Source organism: Eleutherodactylus coqui, chromosome 3 (genome assembly GCF_035609145.1).
Source record: "Eleutherodactylus coqui strain aEleCoq1 chromosome 3, aEleCoq1.hap1, whole genome shotgun sequence".
Lineage (NCBI taxonomy): Eukaryota > Metazoa > Chordata > Amphibia > Anura > Eleutherodactylidae > Eleutherodactylus > Eleutherodactylus coqui.
The window spans coordinates 174,811,109-174,830,303 of NC_089839.1; the positions used below are offsets into that span (position 1 = coordinate 174,811,109).

Here is a 19,195-nt window from a genome sequence, read left to right on the forward strand (position 1 = left end):
AAATCAGTTTATTAGGTGACCTTTATTAACCCTTTCCAATCCACTGTCTGACGTCTGAAGACATTGTGATATAGGGCTGTATAGCTCCGAAGTTGGAAGACGTCCGTTGGGGTTCTCTTACTGTATATTGCCAGCCTCTCTGCTGTCGGAGCCTATCCAATGTTTCACCTCATGCAGTACTGGCTTTAGCCAGCATGTAGCACTGTTGTATAATGGCTGAAAAAGCGTAAGCCCCCTAGGAAAACAGGATACAAATTGGACTGGAAAGAGTTAAAGGGCTTATCCCTAAGGCAGCGGAAGGGCATGTATGTCAGAGAAGTATTATATGCTGCCCATTCAGGGCCATATTTACGAGACACGCCAGCGCTCTTTACGTTTATCATTTATTTTGTGGATTTCTCTTGCAACAGATTGAAAGTTTTCAGCAACTTTTTTCTACTTGGTAAATTGGAAGTTAATAACCAGATCACCTGCACTGGAGCGCACCGCACTACCCTCCCCAATAGGCGTTAACTACATGGTTTCCCACAAACCATCTTCTGTGATAACACATTTCCAGGTTTTTGATATTTAGGGCTGGTTTATCTACGCAGCTGTACGTGAGTGCAGGGTTTTTGGAATTTTTTTCCCCCCATAGATGCAAGAAGCAATTTCTGTCATGTGGTTACTGCTGCGATAAGCAGCGGGATCCTCTACAGTTCACTGCTGGCCAAGATCCCCAAAGTGAAATGAATTTGAAATCCTCTTAGCCTGATCTTAGTTGCACTGAACAAGGCTGAGGATTGTGCCCTAGGTGTCTAATGACCTGATACTCCGCGCACGAGGGACGTAGAGCTGTCTCTTGTAAGAAATCCATGCTTCCCCTTATGGATTATTGTATAAAAAGTCAGGGACTGCAGTAAAGACTGACACACACATATGTATATACACATACACACAAAGTAGGCAAAAGGAACATTTAATGAGTGGTACTTTTCTATATGTTGTATGGAGATCTGCTTTATCTGTGACATGAACAGTGGATTGTATGTAGCAATGTTGGAGTTTTCTGGCATTAGTCTGGTATTCTACTGTAGGTCACTTTAGCTAATCCTAGTCTGATAGTTGTACCTTGTATGTGTAATAAAGAAATGGAAGATTAGATTTGCCAGTGTTGCCACAAAGAACGCTGATTAAAAATGAACTGGATTTAAAGGGCACTTAAGCTGACATTATATTGACATGTCAGAAGCTTTAATCTGTGGGGTCTGGGTGCCGAGACATGTCCTTATGAGATGTCAGAAGTTTAAGTTTTTAGTCAACTTTTTAAGTTGATTTTTCAACTGAGATTTGTTTTCTGTCCCTAATTCTTTGCTGATTCTCTTACTAGTACAATAAGTTTATCTTCATTTCCCGTTTCTCATGCCTTGTGCTTCATTTGCAGTTGTGCATTCACTAGTGTTCTTCACCATCTGTCAGAAACAAATGTGGTGGCGTCATATAGAACATAAACCCAGACATCTGACTAGTGAAATGTTGGCGCTGTGCCAGTCCACTATAGAATACATTTTAACTCCTCAGTGCCCACCCATACGTCTTCGGACGGCGGTTGTTAAGGGACTTTATTCTGCAGCACCGTTACAAGCCCGATTGACAGCCAGGCACTTGCCCTAACATCCGAGACTGAAAAAACTGTGGAACTCCAGTGTTTAACCCTTACACACTGTGGTCAGTGCGACCGCGGCATCTAAAAGGCTGACCAAGGGGAACGGGCTCCCTCTATCTCACATTGCCCCCCCCCCCCCCCTCATAAATGTGGTCAGGGTCTTCCCCCCCCCCCCCCCCCCCCCCTCATTAATGTGGTCAGGGTCTCGATAGGTTGCTATGGCTAACTTGGATGTTAGCTACGGTGGCCTACAAGGTTCAGCCTCTGACTGACCTCCATAAGCTTTCTAAGGTACTACTGTAATGAAGTATAGTAGTGTACTAGAAGAGTGATAAAATATATTGATAATAAAGTCCACTAGTGGTCAAAAAAATAATTAAAAAATCACAATCCCACAGTTCACCCTTTTTTTTTTTTTTTTATATAAATCACATTTGGTATTGCTCCGTTCGTAATGACCCAGAAAAAAGTTAGTTCATTATTTAACCCACAGTCAATGTAAAAAAAGGCGAACATAGCCTCTCACCTTTTAAAAAAAGATAATTTTAAAGTGATCAAAACGTTGCATGGATCAAAAAATACTACCATTAAAAAGTACAGTTCATCCCGCGGGAAATAAAACTACTCACACAACACTATTGACAAAAAAAATGTTAGGGATCTTTGAATGCAGCCATAAACCAAAATAAAAAACTTAGGCCCCCTGCACACGGGCGGAAATTCTGCGACTGGATTTCCCACAGAACTTCCGCCCGCTGCCATAGGATTGCATGCATGCACGCAATTTGTCCGTGTGAAATCATTCGCGGAAAACAAATCGTGGCATGTTCTATTTCTGTGCGGGTCTCACAAAGGCCCGCACAAATGTCAGTAGATACCTGTTGGGTGCGCTCTGCGCATGCGCCGGCTGGGCGGCAGCCGGCACATCACAGAGAAGAGGAGACGCCAGGAGCAGGTAAGACGCAGGGCAGTGCAGGGGCACTGGTCCGCATCCCGCTGCGAGAATTCTCGCAGCAGGATCCAACCCGGCCGTCTGCAGGCGGCCTTAAGTATGAAGGTGCAAAAAACAATACACAAACCTACAGTGTTTCCCAAAAATAAGACTTAACCTGCATTCTCCTTTCCTATGGGCCACACTGCATTACTGCTCTTCATGGACATAGCAAGGTTGCTAAATTATGGAGGGGGGGAAAAAAACCTAGACGCATAAGTGCAACTAAAATGAACCAATCGCTGCTCCTGACAGGTCTGTTCAAATAAGTACTTGTATGCCATAGAAAATTCTGAATTACCTTTTCTTCTGTGTTGTGCAGTGCCTCTATTACACCTACTGCAAATATATGAATTGACAACTGGGTGTCACCATACCCCTTGTCAAATAGACTTGCCCTAAATGTTCTGACCCTGATGGGATAATGTCTGTGTGTAAGGGCACTATTAGGGTGTATTTATGATTTTCCTGTGCACCTTCCATATAGATGAATGGGAGAGCATGCTCAGTCAGAAGTCACTTTCTGTGTGCGCACCAACATTTTGGGGACACAGCGCAGGAACGGGGAACCCACTAAGTTGGAAACACAGCTCCCTGTTCTCTCTCCTTTGAGCCATTCAAGATAGTTTGACTGAGGCCTTTTAAACAGACTGCCATGGCGGACCGAGCTGTCTATTTGACACTTTCTCACCCGTAACGCAGACGTCTTGTTCTGTTGCTGCCTGTATACAGGCGTCAGTCACTTCAGTGTGTGGGTAAAGCCTTCCTTTAATCACAGAATATCCAAAAATGTTACATAACGTTAGCGATCTGCATGAAAGGACTTGTTGAAAGATTTGAGTGCCTCTAAATAAGATCCACACCTTTAACCATTGCTGGCCCGCACAGGATCGCTGACACCCAGGGGTCTTATGAGAGCGGGGTGTGAAGTGGTTAACCGTCCTCTCTCCCGGCTGCACAGTAGTGCTTGGAGCCCGCTCTGCAGCCAGGACTCTGCGCTCATCTAGAGAAGTCCAGGGCAGAGTTAATTCCTTTCTCATGCTGCCGCTCCCAACGTGTGTTTCCACCAAATCCAGTTAAATATTTACAGAGCTCACCAGAAGGATTTTTGAACTATTGCTCCTTTGCTTTTTTCTGTTTACATTCTGACTTGTTCCTTCCTTTCTAGTGTCATCCAAGCTCCATTACCCAGTCCTGTCGACAAGGTAAGGCATTCATGTTTTCCTTGATGGGTCCGCTTTTATATAATCTGTCTATCCTGCCGGGGATCTCGCGCATTCCCTACTCGTCTCTTGGTCGATTCTACTTCACTGCGTTATGAAAGCTGTACCTGTAGACGAGCCAGCAGCTTTTTATTAGGGCTTACTGCAGCTGATTGACACCGTTTATGGTGCATACACCAGTATGTAATAACAAGGACTTTGGACTTGCTACGCTTCAGGTACTTATACAGACTTTAAAAGTTTCCAGTTTATTTCCTTTGGGGTTTTTGTGCAGTGGATAAGATGTCTTAAACTTTTCCAATATGTCATGAACTGCACTGCCAAATGTCATGCAACCTGCGTAAACTCTCCCCAACCCCCCCCCCCCCCAAAAAAAAAAACTAAGCGGTACCCAAAGCTCCTCCCAGTGTTTCTGCTCCAAGACTCTGTGGAGGATTGGCTCGCTTTGGCAACAGCTGGCCATTACAGCCTGCCCAGGTCATTCTGCAGAGCTAGTCCTCGTGTTATCGCATTCCTCAACATTTCCATCTCTAAAGTTTCCTACATAATATAGTATGGCTTGTGTCCCAGGTGAACAGGACAACACCAGCCAGAGCTTTAGGAAGTAGCATAAACTTGAGGTTCTGGAGATATAGGCAGGATAGTTAATATTTTTGGATTACCTTTTTAAAGGGGAGCTGTTGATTCGATGCTCATGTTGGAAACGTCAGAGACTTATCGGACGTTTTGATCGGTGGGGTACCACTTGCTGAGATGCCCACAATGGCTGACCAAAGCTGCCAGAGGGCTGTTTGCTCAGCAGCTGAAGAGGGGCTCAAAGAAAGTTTTCTGCCATCAGTGATGGTTCCGGCACCTCGACTGCCACCAATGAAAACTTCAAACGTATCAAAAAGTTTTTTTAAAATAACTATTGCTCTGTACGCGTCTTCAGAATTTATTTTTTTTTGCGCTAATTCACTTTAAATGAAAAATTAAGCACTTTTGCATTGGGGTTTTCCAAGACACTAAGGCTGGGTTCACACAAGGCGGTTTTGCCGCAGCAGATCCATCCGCGGCCGCTAATCTCGGAATTAGCCAGCCATGTGGACGAGATTTCTCAGAAACCTCGTGCACACGGGACGGCTAATCCGCTGCGGTAAATCTGGCTGAAACCGCGGCTGCGGCCGCCGCAGCCGCGGTTTTAGAATATGCAGCATGTCTATTCTTTTTCCATTCCGCTGCGGCCGCGCTCTCCTCTATGGGAGCGCCGGCCGCAACGGAAAAGCAAGCGGCCGGGCCGCTTCAAAGCCGCCGCGGCGGTTCTCCCGGCGGAAATCTCGCGTTTTTTGCTGCGGCCAAACCGCAAGATTTCCAACGGGAATCTACCCTGTGTGAACCCAGCCTATTAATGATGACCTATGCTTTAGTATAGTTGATCGACATCTGATTGGTGGGAGCGCATCACTCGGGACTCTTGCCAATCAGATGTTTGAAGAGCTGCAGTTTTGCAGTTTCTTTAGTGCAAACCAGGCACAGCCCCAAACATTGTTCAGTGTCATTCACTTGAATGGAACTGAGCTGCTCTCGGACCACGTGACTGATGGACATCACTGACCAGAGAAGAGAACGTAGAATAGGTCATTAGTGTTTTAGTCCGAGAAAAACCCTTTAACCCCTTGAGTGGCGGGTTTCTTACCACCCTGTCAGACCCACCAGGGCAGGTTTTTTAAATGGTCTAATCATTTAATTTCAACTAATTTTCCAGTTGCGTTCCAAGCGCCATAACGTTTTGAATTTTCCATTGACACGGCCATGTGAGGGCTTGTTTTTTGAGGGACAAGTTGTACTTTTTGATGGCATGATTTTTGGGTATATATAATGTATTGCATTACTTTTGTAAAAAAATTAGTAGGGAAAATGGGGAAAAAAGAAATTCTGCCACTTGTTTTTTGGATTTCATTTTTACGGCGTTCAGCGTGCAGAATAAATAGTGTGATAACATTATTCTCTGATTCCGGTGATACCAAGTTTATACAGTTCTTTTATGTTTTGCTATTTTTGTACATTTAAAACATTTTTTTTCCTTTAAAGGTTTGCTTTTGTGTCGCCACATTTCAAGAGCCGTATTAAGTTTTTTTTTCCCCATTGCCAGAGCCTTAGAAGGCCTTGTTTTTGGCGGGATGAACTCCAGTCTTCATTTATCTAATTTTTTGGAACATGTAAAATTTTGATCGCTTTTTATTCCATTTTTTTCTAGTGGCAAGATTAACAAAATCTGTAATTCTGGCATGTTTTTTTTATTTTTATTTTTCACTGCATTCTCTGAACAGTATAAATGTATTAAAGTCATTCTACAGGCCAGTACGGTTATGCTTATACCAATAATATTTTTTCTTTTTCACGACTTTTTCACACTTTAAAAAAAAAAAAAAAAAATAAGGGAATTTGAACTCACCATCCTTTTGCCATATCTATAATAAAAACGAAATCATAAAAGAAAAATACATATTTGGTATCGCTGCATCCGTAAGTGTCCGATCTATCAACGTAGTGCATTATTTACCCCGCACGGTGAACGTAGTCTGAAAAAGTGCATTTGTGGTATTTTTTTTTTTTTTTTCCGGTCACCCTGTCTCCCAGAAAAAATGCAATAAAAAGCGATCAAAAAGTTGTATGTATTCTAAATTGGTACTAACGTAAACTACAGGACATCCCGCAAAAAATGAGCCCTTGTTCAAGTACGTCGATGGAAAAATAAAGTTATTGCGCGCAGAAAATGCAGCAGAAAATGATTTAGAGAAATTAAATGTCTTTGAAAAAAAAATACAAGTGCTACTGCAAAAATAAAACTATACAAGTTTTGGTATCGTAATAATCGTACTGACCCATAGAATAAAGTTATCATGTCATTTTTGTTGCATTTTGTGTGCCGTAGAAACAAAACGCACTGAAAGATGGCGGAATGTCATTTTCTTTTTCATTTTACTCCACTTAAAATTTTGTAAAAGTTTTTCAGTACATTATATGGTACTTTAAATAGCACCATTGAAAACACTACTTATCCCGCAAAAAACAAGCCCTCATACAGCGACGTTGATGGATAAATAAAGGAGTTATGATTTTTTAAACAGGGCTTATGTCATTAAGGGGTTAAATAATATACTAACCTCCTTCTGTGGATACGTGTTATTTTTAATTTTTTACAAAGTAAAGGGAGACAAGTGTTTGTTTTTGTTTTTTTTACTTTTATTTTTAATTTTTGTTTTTTTTGTCTCTTTAGGGGACTTTCACAGAAACCCATCAGGACCCCCTGATCGCATTCCAGGGGTCCAATGCTGACAGCCTTTTACATGCTGCAGTCACATAGACTGCAGCATTTAAAGGGTTAACACAGCAAAGATTGGAGGTTTTCTCTGGTCTCTGCTGTAAGAACTGGTGCCTGGCTGTCCTCTGACAGCCAAGCACCAGCTCTCCCTGCCACAGAGACAATCGCCTTGCTTCTGACAAGCCGATGGTTTCTATGGCAACCTGTAAACAAACTAGTGCAGGAGTTTGAAATTAAAAGCCGGAGACTGCCGGCAGTATCTCCCTGCTTCTTTATTCAAAATCCTGAACTGCTCTGTGGGTCTGTGCAGGCCGAGCACAATGACACAGCTTGTGGCATTGTGCTCTGCAGCTCCCATAGTGATACATAGCCCGGAAATCTTCCGGGCTATATCGCTATCAGCAGTGGAGCTTGTACCGGAAAATTTCCGGGTGTGCCGCTCAAGGGGTTAAACCTTTCCTACTGTTTTGTTTCGAAAGCTCCCGTCCAGACCTATGTATTTCCAAGGTAAACCAGTGTATTCTGAGCCTGCAGACAGTTATTTGCTGTCTTATTTCCAACATTCCCCCCTTCATAACCTACTGAATGTATGTTAGCCTAAATTTGGGAAAATATATGATGCAGGAGTGCTGGAACTAAACTAATAATTTTTTTAAACCTATTGCAGAGTTACTTTATTTTTGTTTTAGATACATTGACATAGTTTTAAAAAAGTCGTTGCAAAGGTGGAACATTATGGTCTTTAACCCGTAAATGCACCATATATTTACACTTTGTGAAAAAAAATCCAGCCCCTAGAAGAAGTTGTTGTTTAGCTGCAAAACTCAACATGCAGTTACATCTCAGGCAGATATGGTAATGATTAGAGTTGTGGCGCGATTAGATGACTGATCTTGCCACCCCTGTCTTATAAAAGGCTCTTAGAGGCTCCTTGTGTGTAGTGGATCTTCTGCTTGTGTAGAGCTTGTTGACCACTAGACGCCTCTACGACGCAGAGAAGAGATTTCACCCCGGTACCAGAGTTTGAGAGGGGCGCATTATTGGGATGTGAGAAGCTGGATAGTTGTAAGAACGAATTGTGCACCACCTGGGTCATTCTGACCAGACTGTTAAGAGTGGTTCAGAGCAATGGATGCATGAGGCTATGGACACCCTCCACAGATCACCAGTAGACAAGATCACCTGAACGTCGCACAAGCAGCTCCAACTGTTTTGTTGTCCGCCATCCAGGGACCTTCGTTGCCGCTCCTGTGTTTGTCGGAACCATTTCTAGGCGCTTGGCTGAATTACAATAGCTCTCATAGCACCCATTATGTTTACTGCTTTTTGACACCCACCATCGCCTTGATCTGAAGCGATGTCATGAGCGACGCAACTGGACTGCTACGGAGTGCAATCATGCTGTCTTCAGCTACGAATCCAGGTTTAGTTTGGTCATTGATGTCTGTTTTATGTCTGGAGACCTAGTGGTGAGCGCCTCAATCCTGCCTTTGCTGTGGGGTGGCACACTGCCCCCTGCTGGTGTGATGGTTTGGGGGGCCATCACATATGACTCAATATTTTCGGACCTCCTGCAACCACATGTGTTACTCCCATGGTGGCTTCCAAGCGACCTTTTCCAGCAGGATGATGCTCGGCCGCACACACAAGGGGGGTCACAGGAATGTCCCTGCAACATTGTCCCACTACAGTGTCCTGCCTGGTCGCAAGACTTATCACCAATTTAAAAAAATGTATGGGGCAGCAACTACAACAGCCTACGACTTTGTACGATCTCGAGGCTCAGTTACAGCAAATGCCTCCATGCCCGCTGTAATACATCTTTTATCCAAGCTGGTGCCACTCCACCACGGTACTAGAGCCTTCATAGCTGCCCGTATCAATTTTGTATCCAAACTAGAGGTGGTTCAACAGGGTACTAGAGCCTCCATGCCCACCTCTATCACATTTTGTATCCAAGCTAGAAGGGGGTACAACAGGGTACTAAAGCCTCAATGCCCCCCTGTATCACATCTTGTATCCAAGCTAGAGGCGATACAACAGGGTACTAGAGCCTCCATGCCCACCTGTATTACAACTTGTAGCCAAGCTAAAGGCAATACAACAGGATACCAGAGCCTTAATTATATCAACATTACAATTACACACAGTTTCATTCAATTCTGACAACTTGTTGTAGGGAAGGGATTTTTTTCTTTTTTCTTTTTTGTTTGCGTGTGTGTACAGTGATATAAAATCTACACACCCCTGTTATAAGGCTGGGTTCACACAGGGTGGATTTGCCGCGGTTTTGCCGCAGCAGATCCGCCCGCGGCCGCTTATCTCGGGATTAGCCAGCCATGTGGATGAGATTTCTCAGAAATCTCGTCCACACGGGACGGCTAATCCGCTGCGGTAAATCCGGTTGAAACCGCGGTTTCAAAAGATTGAGCATGTCTGTTTACTTTTTTTTGTTTATGTACGTCGCGGCCGTGCTCTCCTCTATGGGAGCGCCGGCCGCAACGGAAAAGCATGCGGCCGGGCCGCTTCAAAGCCGCCGCGGCGGTTCTCCTGGCGGAAATCTCGCGGTTTTTGCTGTGGACCCACCCTTAAAATGCCATGTTTTTGTTGTTAAATTAGACACAGATGAATAACTTCAGATTTATATTCACATTCAGTGTGTGACCCATTATCTGTACAATTCCATTGATAGACAAACTGAAATCTTTTAAGGGTGGAACCTTCAAAATCTGGTTGCATAAATATGTACACCCTAAAACTAATAATTTTGTTGATGTACTCTGACAGCATTCAGGCTCTTTGGGTCGGTGTCTATCAGCATGGCATATCTTGACTTTGCAATCTTTGCCCACTCCTCCTTGCAAAAGTGCTGCAAATCTGTCTTATTGCGAGGACATCTTGTGTAGCGCCCTCTTTTGGTCTACCCAGAAATTTTTATGGGATTGAGGTCTGGTCTCTGGCGGGGCCATTCCAAAACCTTGATCTTCTTTTGACCATTCTTTTGCTGATTTAGAGGTCTGCTTTGGGTCGTTGTCATGCTGAAAGGTGAAATTCTTCCTCATCTTCAGCCTTTTAGCAGAAGCCTGGAGGTTTTGTGCCAAAATGGACTGATATTTGGAACTGTTCATAATTCCCTCCACCCTGACTAAAGCCTTAAATTCCTTCTGCTCCTTTAATCCCTTAACGCTACAGCATGTACATTTATGTTCTGCAGGTTCAGGGTATGTATGGAGTTGGATCGGGGGTCGGATCCTGCTCCATACAATGTGAGTGCTGGCTGTTACAGCTGATACTCGCCCACAACAGCTCCGATTAGCAGCACCGCTGATCGGAGCTGTTAATCTTTTAAATGCTGCTGTCAATTCCGACATTGGCATTTAAATGCCCTGATCGATGTTCGGGGAGCCCACACTGCTCTCCGCGATAAAATCGTGGGTTGCCATGGCAGCCGGGAGCGTTGTGAAAAGCTCCAGGGCTGTCATTGCAGATTACCTATCAAGTCATGCCTGTGGCGTGGCTTGATAGATTGCCTGTCAGATTGCTGTATGATGTAATGCTACGGCATCAAACAATCGTAAGTTTTTGTTCTCTATGGGCAGTTTAAAAAAAAATGTAAAAATTAGTTTAAAAGTTTTATTATTAGAAAAGGTAATAAAAGTTAAAAAAAAACAAACTTTTACCATATGTATAATAAAATCCCAAAACGTCATTTGTATTGCTGCGTCCGTAAAAGTCCGATCTCTCAAACAACTCTAAATGTCCCTTAGTCTGGGTTCCCACGCGATGTAAATCCTGCAAAAATCTTGCGGTTTGGCCACACCGAAAAAACGCGGGAAAAGAACAGCTTCAAAACCCACGGCATTTTGGTGGTATGGATTCAGTAGATTACACCTGACTGTTTAAACCCTTAGATACCGCTGTCAATAGTGTTTCATCTTTGTGTCTCTACTCCTCATTTCCTATTGTACCATCCATGAACGAATATTATCAAATATCTGTTGTGGCTAGATTTTTATTTTGTACTATTTTTTTGCCATTCGCTACCGAAACACATCCAAAACACTCCTTTGTTTTGTCTACAAACTGAGGCACCACAACGTTCTGATAGAACCAGAATAAGGTAGTACTCGGCTCTTTAATCCCCTGCTGGTTCGGAACAGATGCTTCAGTTGTCCTCTGCCTCAGCAGTGACTTGCCAATCGGTCGTTACAGTGATGCTAGTGATTTTAGCGCATGACCACCAAGGCCACTGACTGGCTGCAGAATATTTGTGACTCCTTTTTATTAGACAACCACTTTCCACAAAAGTAATTGTCAAGAAAACAAAATGTGTCAACTTGGCTTATTCCATCTTTATATTTTCTTGTATTCCAGGTTGCTGCTCACACTCCCAGTATGTACTCTCAGGAACTGTTCCAACTCTCTCAGTATCTACAGGTAAAGCCACTTGTTTCCTTGAGATTTACATGAATGAAGGTGATACAAATGTCATGAGATTGGCTTTACGTGGGATGACTGTCGGATGCTTAAGCGCTCGATACCATCCCAACTATTAATGCTCATGGCGGTGGAGGGTGCCCGAGATCTCTTCTGAGCACCTGCTTCCATTTACTGTGAACAGGCAGTCCTTCATAGATGTACGACTGCCTGTTTACATTGGCTGATGGTCGCTTGGGCTAGGAACCAGGTGACTCCCATCCCATAGTTGAGAGATTCTTGCTCTCTTGCCCTGCCGGATCACATTTTTACATGGGGCGACACTCGTCAGTAACCGGCCCGTGTAAAGCCACCCTAACAAACTCGCACAGGAGTACACCAGAACGTCATTAGTTCATGGATGTTATAGCAGATGGAGAAGGTTGATCTCTCCTAAGTGTGGCAGGTTCTTGACAATGCTTAGTGCAGTGCTCCTACTTTCAGTGGAATTTCTTGTCATCTCCTTAGAAGATGATTGACATGTTGACTGCTGCCTTACTTTCTACAGGAGGCCTTACATCGGGAACAGATGTTGGAACAGAAGCTGGCCACTCTTCAGAGGCTACTAGCTAATACACAAGAAGCGTCAGATACTAGTTGGCAGGTATCAGACCCCACAAGGCTTCTCTCTTCACCTCCTCTGTCTTATACACTTGACTATAGTGTCGCGGCCTCCTCCACATTGTTCTGCATCTCATGAGTTTTGTTACGGACATAAATCTATTGGATTTCTGCTGTTTTGTCCTTTTATCCATCATAATAGATCCGATACGCCCTGATGGGAATATATATATTTTTCAAGCACTCGGTCATGTCCAATTTCTACTTTACTGTTACCTTAAAGCATTTATTAAGAGAGTTGTCTTTTACACATTAATAAACCAATCTCTGGGATAATCACTTACATCACCTCCAAGAAGAATTGGGGCAGCTATTTTCTCTTCCAAGCATATAAGTGGTCACATATGGGCAGTAACTCTCCATTAAAACATACTCCTATTATCTGTCTCCATCTCTTCTGTAAACTTGAATGCCATGAACTTCTATTCTTCCATAACCCCATTATACTGTACATTCAACTGTCTCTTTTTTTTTTTTTTTTTTTAACCTTAGCCAAACTTTAAAGGCTCTGGATGCATTTTTGGGGTAATTTTTTTACTTAAAGGTGTTGTGAGAGCTAGAAAGACTGTGTGTAAAAATAACAGGTCCTATACTTGATCCTCTCCCGGCTCCCCGCTGTGTTTCTGGACCACAGCAGTCTGTGACGTACTTCTTATAGGCTGCGCTTTGTGATGTCCTGTAGACCAACGGCTGTGGCAATGGTTCAATCGTGATCCTTGGAAGGAGAGTATGCAATCTGATATTTTTACACATTTGAATACTAGATAGAAATTAACAGTGACAACCCCTTTAAGTGCATTACCATATTTTGACCTGTCAGTCATTTGGCAATAGGGTTTAATTACCAATTTTGCACTGTTTGTCCTCTGCGGTGTCTACATATCACTCTATATAGACACTGCAGTCTGAGTCTCAATAGGAAATCCATCAGAGAGGCTGGACTGATCGCTTAGGGCCCTTTTACACGAAATAATTATCGTTCAGTTAATCATTGTTGTACGAAACTGAACAATAACTTCAGTGTAAACATTGCCAGCGACGGGACAATTAATTCATTTGGTTATCGTTTGTCATTCAGTTTGTGCAGGCGTAAAAAACAGTCAATAGTCAATCAGCCCAAAGAGTTCTGCTGTGCGCTTCACCTCTATTCATTCCTGTGTGAAAGCACGAGAGCAGTGATCGTTGGAATGACTGTTGGACACTAAAGCCCCCCGATAGTCGTTCCGTATAAAAGACCCCTTAGTTTTCAGCCCTTAATCTCTTATGCCTTCTTATCAGATAATGTCTTACGACAACGACAATATAAACTTGTGGTCATAAATTAGCTGATAAAAAGTGCAGCAGAGGGAAGCTAAGCCATCAGTCCAGCCTCACTGATGGATCTCTTATTGAGGCTTAGACTGCCGTTTCTACGCAAAGTGATAGAAGATAAATGGTGCAAAAGTTTTAGTTATCCGCTGTTGCCAAAATGATTGTCAGCCCAAAATACATGCATGGGTGGGAAGGGAAGGGGGGCAATATCCTTTTTAAGCATGTCACTTTTTTATTTTCAGTCTTACCACTTCAGACTTAAGGAAAGCGTTATATGAAACTTTGCTTTGTTATGAAATTGGACATATTTTTCCTATCTTTACTTCAGGCCCTAATAGATGAAGACCGGCTTCTATCACGACTAGAAGTCATGGGGAACCAGTTGCAGGCTTACTCAAAAGTAAGTTTGGATGTCTGTAATATAAGGACTCTGCTGTCAATTTCCACTCAAGAAAACCAATACTGCCATTGGATTATTCTGTAGTATTATGGCCCTTTTACACTGGACGATAATCGTCTACATTCCAGCGCTTTTAAAGGAATTTGAATGATGATTGGCACCTTACCACAAATTTAACTAAAGAAACTAAAAAAAAATTAAAGGAATAAGAGAAAGCTCTGTCCTATGGGTCTCTTGTCCCAAAAATTAGACACGAGCTGTTAGACCACCACATGTGCAAAACTGCTAATATACATATCTCATCTATACCTATTAAACTATTAGGGCTCATGTCCATCGGTATGTGTGAATCCCTACATGGATAACGCAGCGTTTTACTGCCGTGGGAGCTGGTGGTGAACCGTCCATTGGTGCTTATGACAGCATATATGTCACACATGCTGTCATGTGCATTGTTTAGATTTTTTTCAAATTCCCTGCTCTGTCTCATAGCGGCGTTGCGTATGTAATGCCGTCCTATGGACAGCGTTGCATACGCTACCCATAGAGAAGAATAGGGCTGTATGAGTGTAATATGTGATGAAAAAGAACATGGCTGCAATCTTTTTCACGCATGTAGTTACTAGCAGTGTGTATGCATACTAATGTGACTGGATCAACGAAAATCAATGTCCTTTTATTGACTGAATTCACTGTGTACTACGTGGGCGTGCGTAATATGCAGTGAGATCGTGCTCGTGGACATGAGCCCCTAAACTATCCATCTAATCTGTCTATTAATCTAATCTATGGCTGATATAAACTACTTAGATTCATTATGGTACCATTTCTGGCCACTGTGAACTTCTTTCCCTTAGAGAACAATTACAATAAATGACTGTTATTGATGATTGAAGCAGATCGGCTTCTACTTGACAGATAAAGTGCCCATTTAATATTGTCCATATTGGTCAGTGAGCGCATAAACCTGTTGTCACATACTGATGTTGTTAGTCATTCTGTACACTGTAAACGCTATGAAAATATGATCTCAAGTAATTGGATTGGATCTTTGTTCAGAGTCAGACAGATGACGGGATTCGTAAAGAGTTAATAGCATTACAGGAGGACAAACACAACTATGAGACAACGGCCAAAGAGTCTCTGAGGCGAGTTCTTCAAGAGAAAATCGAGGTAGTGCGGAAGCTGTCTGAAGTTGAGGTAAGAGCTGATGGCGACATGAGCCCTAATTTCAGTGCATTACAATACGGATATATCTTACAGACAATACATGTTATATAGGATCAGTAATGGCCTGTTCACACTGCAGATGTGTGCAGAAAATCTGCGGTGTTTAATGTAACATTGAAGACGTGTGGATTTTGCTGCTGATTTGTCATGGATTTTCGGTTGTGGAAAATACGTATTCTTAAGGCACATAGATAAGTGAAATTTGATGACAAAATACAGACGACTAATGAAAATTGAAGGTAGCAGGGATACCCCTTGGCCGGTCTAGGTAGCATGTAAGAGTCGGGGCTCACTGCGTTATTCCCATCTCAACTTCATAACCTAAATATACATCATGCGCTTGTGGAGGGTGTATGGAGCAGGCTCGGAAGAAGAGTTTGCTCCTTACTCAACGGGTGTCAGCTATATCCAAATGCTGGTGGCCGTGGGAGGGAGGTCCCTCCGTCGCACAGTACCTCAGAGGGCCCGACCAATCCGTATCTGGAGGAGGAAGAGAGCGAGTGGGTGGGAATCTGCCTATATGAATCCGCATGAGCTTTCATTGGACTCTAGGCCAGTTTCAAAAATGATATGCAAAACCACCAAACCGGTTGGTAAAAATGGCTGACTGCTGAAAACGGTGTGTCCGCCACTAAATCTTGCTGGGCCTGGGGAGCTTGATAGGCCTGACGGGTTGCTTTAAAACCTGTACATCTTGGTGAATGACCTGAATGGGGTAGTGCAGCTTGGGAAAAGACTTGGAAAGAGAAGTGGGATGTGTGGATTATGGAAGAACTTATACCCTGATTACTTGGGACGACTGTCGGATAAACTATCTGCATGAGCGAGTGACGTCCCCACTAGTTCACCCTCGTGCAGAATGCTTAGACAGGCAGATTCTCGCTCTCTGTCGAGCGCTGAGCGGAGAGCATTTAAACGCAGCGAGAAGGCAGCGAACAATGCTGGCTGAAAATGAGCGGCAAGCGAAAAGTAAACTAATAGCTCATGCATTTAGATGTAATGATTAGGGGGCATTATTGTTCGTTTGAACTAATTTTGAGCGATAATCATTACGTGTAAATGGCCCTTTTAGTCTAAGATCGTTAAAATGGAGAACACTGGTAGGGTGGTAGACACGAGGCAGGAGATATGAGGGCGTTCATTCTGGGCTAGCTATCTGAGCGGTTATATTCACTCGGTAACAGGAAGAAATAAGGAACTTGTTTTGTTTTTTTCTCTGGGTGTGGGAAATGATTAGTTTGGCATGTTCTTCATAGTATACAATAAACACGGCTATTACAGTTACTTGCTTGAAGTTGGAGATAAAAAGTAAAACACCACTAAAACCTCAGCCTTAGTATTTGCAGAAGCCATATTAATAACGATTGCCACTAGATCACAATTCATCCATCTAGATGGTCACCTTGTAGCGATGTGTTATCAGCTCATCAATACAATTCATCAAACTCCTGCTGTTTCTGGGTTCTCAAATTGCCTGAAAATTTGTTTTATTTTTTTCCTCCCAGCAAATTTACTTGCAGCCCTGCAATGCAAGGTCAGGCCATCATGTCTGCTTGTGTATACAGAGCTGCCTCAACATACTATATTGTTTGGTTCCCTTGTATGTTGTAGACCTAACTCTATGGAAAACCAGTGATTTGTTCTCAAGTTTTCAAAATGCCATCCAAATGTAATATAAAAAGTACATTAGAGAAAGTTAAACTGATAACGAACGGTACATACATGTGAATATTATGCGACTTTTGTGCGTTGTGAAGCGCACAAAATTTGTGCGAATATGAACTCCGTTCTTTTGAATGGAGTCCTACACTCGGAACAATTTTTTTCTTTCATTACAGCGATGCTGCAGTGTAAAAAAATCACTGCAGGTCCTTCTTTTTTTTTTTTTATTTAAATTTTTTTTTTGTTACCGTGGAACATCTCCCACTGTTTTCAATAGGACCTTCAAGCTCATCGCATGGCACTTGCACGCTGTGCCATGTTATGTCCCCCATTGAAATCAATGGGAAACACTTGCCGATCCTCTGACGCGCACGAAATCTATGTCGGAGAATCGGAGCCTCACAGAAGTGATGCAACACATTTTTGCATGAAAAACTCCTCGCACCCACAGGTAAAACACATTCACAAGCACAATATCGGGCCGGCTTTCTTGGTCTGATATCATTCTTGCTCGTGTAATTGTAGCTGAATACTGCTAAATCAAGGCCTTGTATATAACAGTCAGGGCGAGTTGCTGGAAGCTGTAAATTACTTCCTATGGGGAGTACAGCAGCTTCTCCAGGGTTCTGTACAGAACACATAGGATACCAGAAATCTAACACGGAGCCGCCAACAGACGTTCAAAGGAGTGGCTCCTTCTGGCGCAGGTAATTGGCAGTACAGAACATGGAGTGCCGCACTGTACTGTAGAGGATTGCCCCCCCCCCCACCCCCTACCCCACTCGGAGCATCGCTGCAAGGAAAAAAATTGTTCCTGTCAGCAAGTCCAGTCAAAAGAATGACATTCATATTCATGCGACTCGCAGCACACAACTCAAGCAAGATTCTCGCCTGTGTGGATGTAGCCTAGAGAGGCACTTCATCAGCTTCATCACAATATTTTCTGCATATAGGATGCAGTGATTTGGGTATTAGATTTCTGTTTTGCCGCCGTTTCTGCAGCAGTTCCATTTACCTAGCATGCATTATTGCGGGAACAATCGCATTCACGTACGTGGAACAGATCTCTAGTTGCAGGAATGTCGGCCATCAGACTCCTTACTGTATGTATTGCTTCTAATGGGATTCAGGCGTTATGCACATTATTATTTTACTATTACAGAGGAGTCTAAGTAACACAGAAGATGAATGTACCCATCTGAAGGAGATGAATGAGAGGACGCAGGAAGAATTACGAGAGCTAGCCAACAAGTACAATGGGGCAGTGAATGAAATTAAAGATCTAACTGACAAGCTGAAGGTAATTAACTGCAGTCCTGGTTGTTGGGGAATTTGGACTTTAATTAACAAAGCTTTTCCTTAAGCTATCAACATAATCAGTTATTAAATGTGTTCGGCTTTATGGGTCACAGAAATATCCATGAAATACTTCACAGCACCCAACCCCCAGGGTGATCTGCTGGTCTCTACAGCGTATGAAGCTCTGTAGAAACGCACGGCCATCATATTGGATCTGTGTGGAAGGACCATAGCTCGGCTGTATATGTAGCATCGTGAGTAGAGATGAGCGAGCATACTCGGTAAGGCTATATACTCGAGAGAGCATCGCCTTTTTCGAGATGCGGGGGGCCGCAGGGTGAGCGGGGGGTTGCAGAGGGGATCGGGAGGGAGAGAGAGAGGGATCTCTCTCACTCTGCTCCCCCTCGCTGCCGCCCCCGTCCCAACGGTCCCCACGAATCTTCAGGGACGAGCCAGCAGGTACTCAAAAAAGGCGATGCTCTCTCTCGAGTATATCGCCTTACCGCGTATGCTCGCTCATCTCTACTCGTGAGGCATCTGCAGATATACTCTTAGTAAGAAGCAGGGCAGATGGAGGGGAGTAACATGAGACTGCAGATTGCACTCTAGGTTTATTTGAAGTATGCAACTAGGGAGACATAAGAGCGGTGTACACAAAACAATAGTGCTTTTTTTTTTTTTTTAAATCAAGCCGATTACCAAAGTTACCGAAAAAACAAAACCCTTTTGCCATATTCATAATTAAAAAAAGAAAAAAAATTAATAAAAAAAAAGTTTTGTATCGCTGTGTCCATAAAAGTCCAATCTATATAGTAAGGCATTATTTACGCTGCACGGTGAACGTGGTCAGTGAGCTCTACGGTTTCCATAACTCTGGTGCTGTGTGCATGAGTGCGATCACGTCTATAAGTGGTGGGTAGCAGCTGTACAGACGATGGGGGAGCGTGTAGTAAGGGTTTAGTATTACTCAGGCACCATATGGGATGTCGATGGGTCACATTTCACTGTCTGAGTATATAACGTCTTGCTCTTT

At 43.2% G+C, this 19,195-nt stretch overlaps 1 protein-coding gene across 5 annotated transcripts in view; it reads left to right on the plus strand.

The window, feature by feature from the left end:
* SLMAP (sarcolemma associated protein) overlaps positions 1-19,195 on the plus strand; it is a 118,275-nt gene that overhangs the window by 58,720 nt on the left and 40,360 nt on the right. For 4 of the 5 annotated variants that reach the window (XM_066596569.1, XM_066596570.1, XM_066596573.1 and 1 more), the window contains exons 4-9: positions 3,805-3,841; positions 11,538-11,600; positions 12,148-12,243; positions 13,900-13,971; positions 15,031-15,171; positions 18,026-18,163. In XM_066596569.1, coding sequence (XP_066452666.1) covers positions 3,805-3,841; positions 11,538-11,600; positions 12,148-12,243; positions 13,900-13,971; positions 15,031-15,171; positions 18,026-18,163 — 547 coding nt within the window. Of the gene's footprint in view, positions 1-3,577; positions 3,692-3,804; positions 3,842-11,537; positions 11,601-12,147; positions 12,244-13,899; positions 13,972-15,030; positions 15,172-18,025; positions 18,164-19,195 lie in introns of those variants that run through there. The other variant, XM_066596572.1, reaches the window with a different exon arrangement.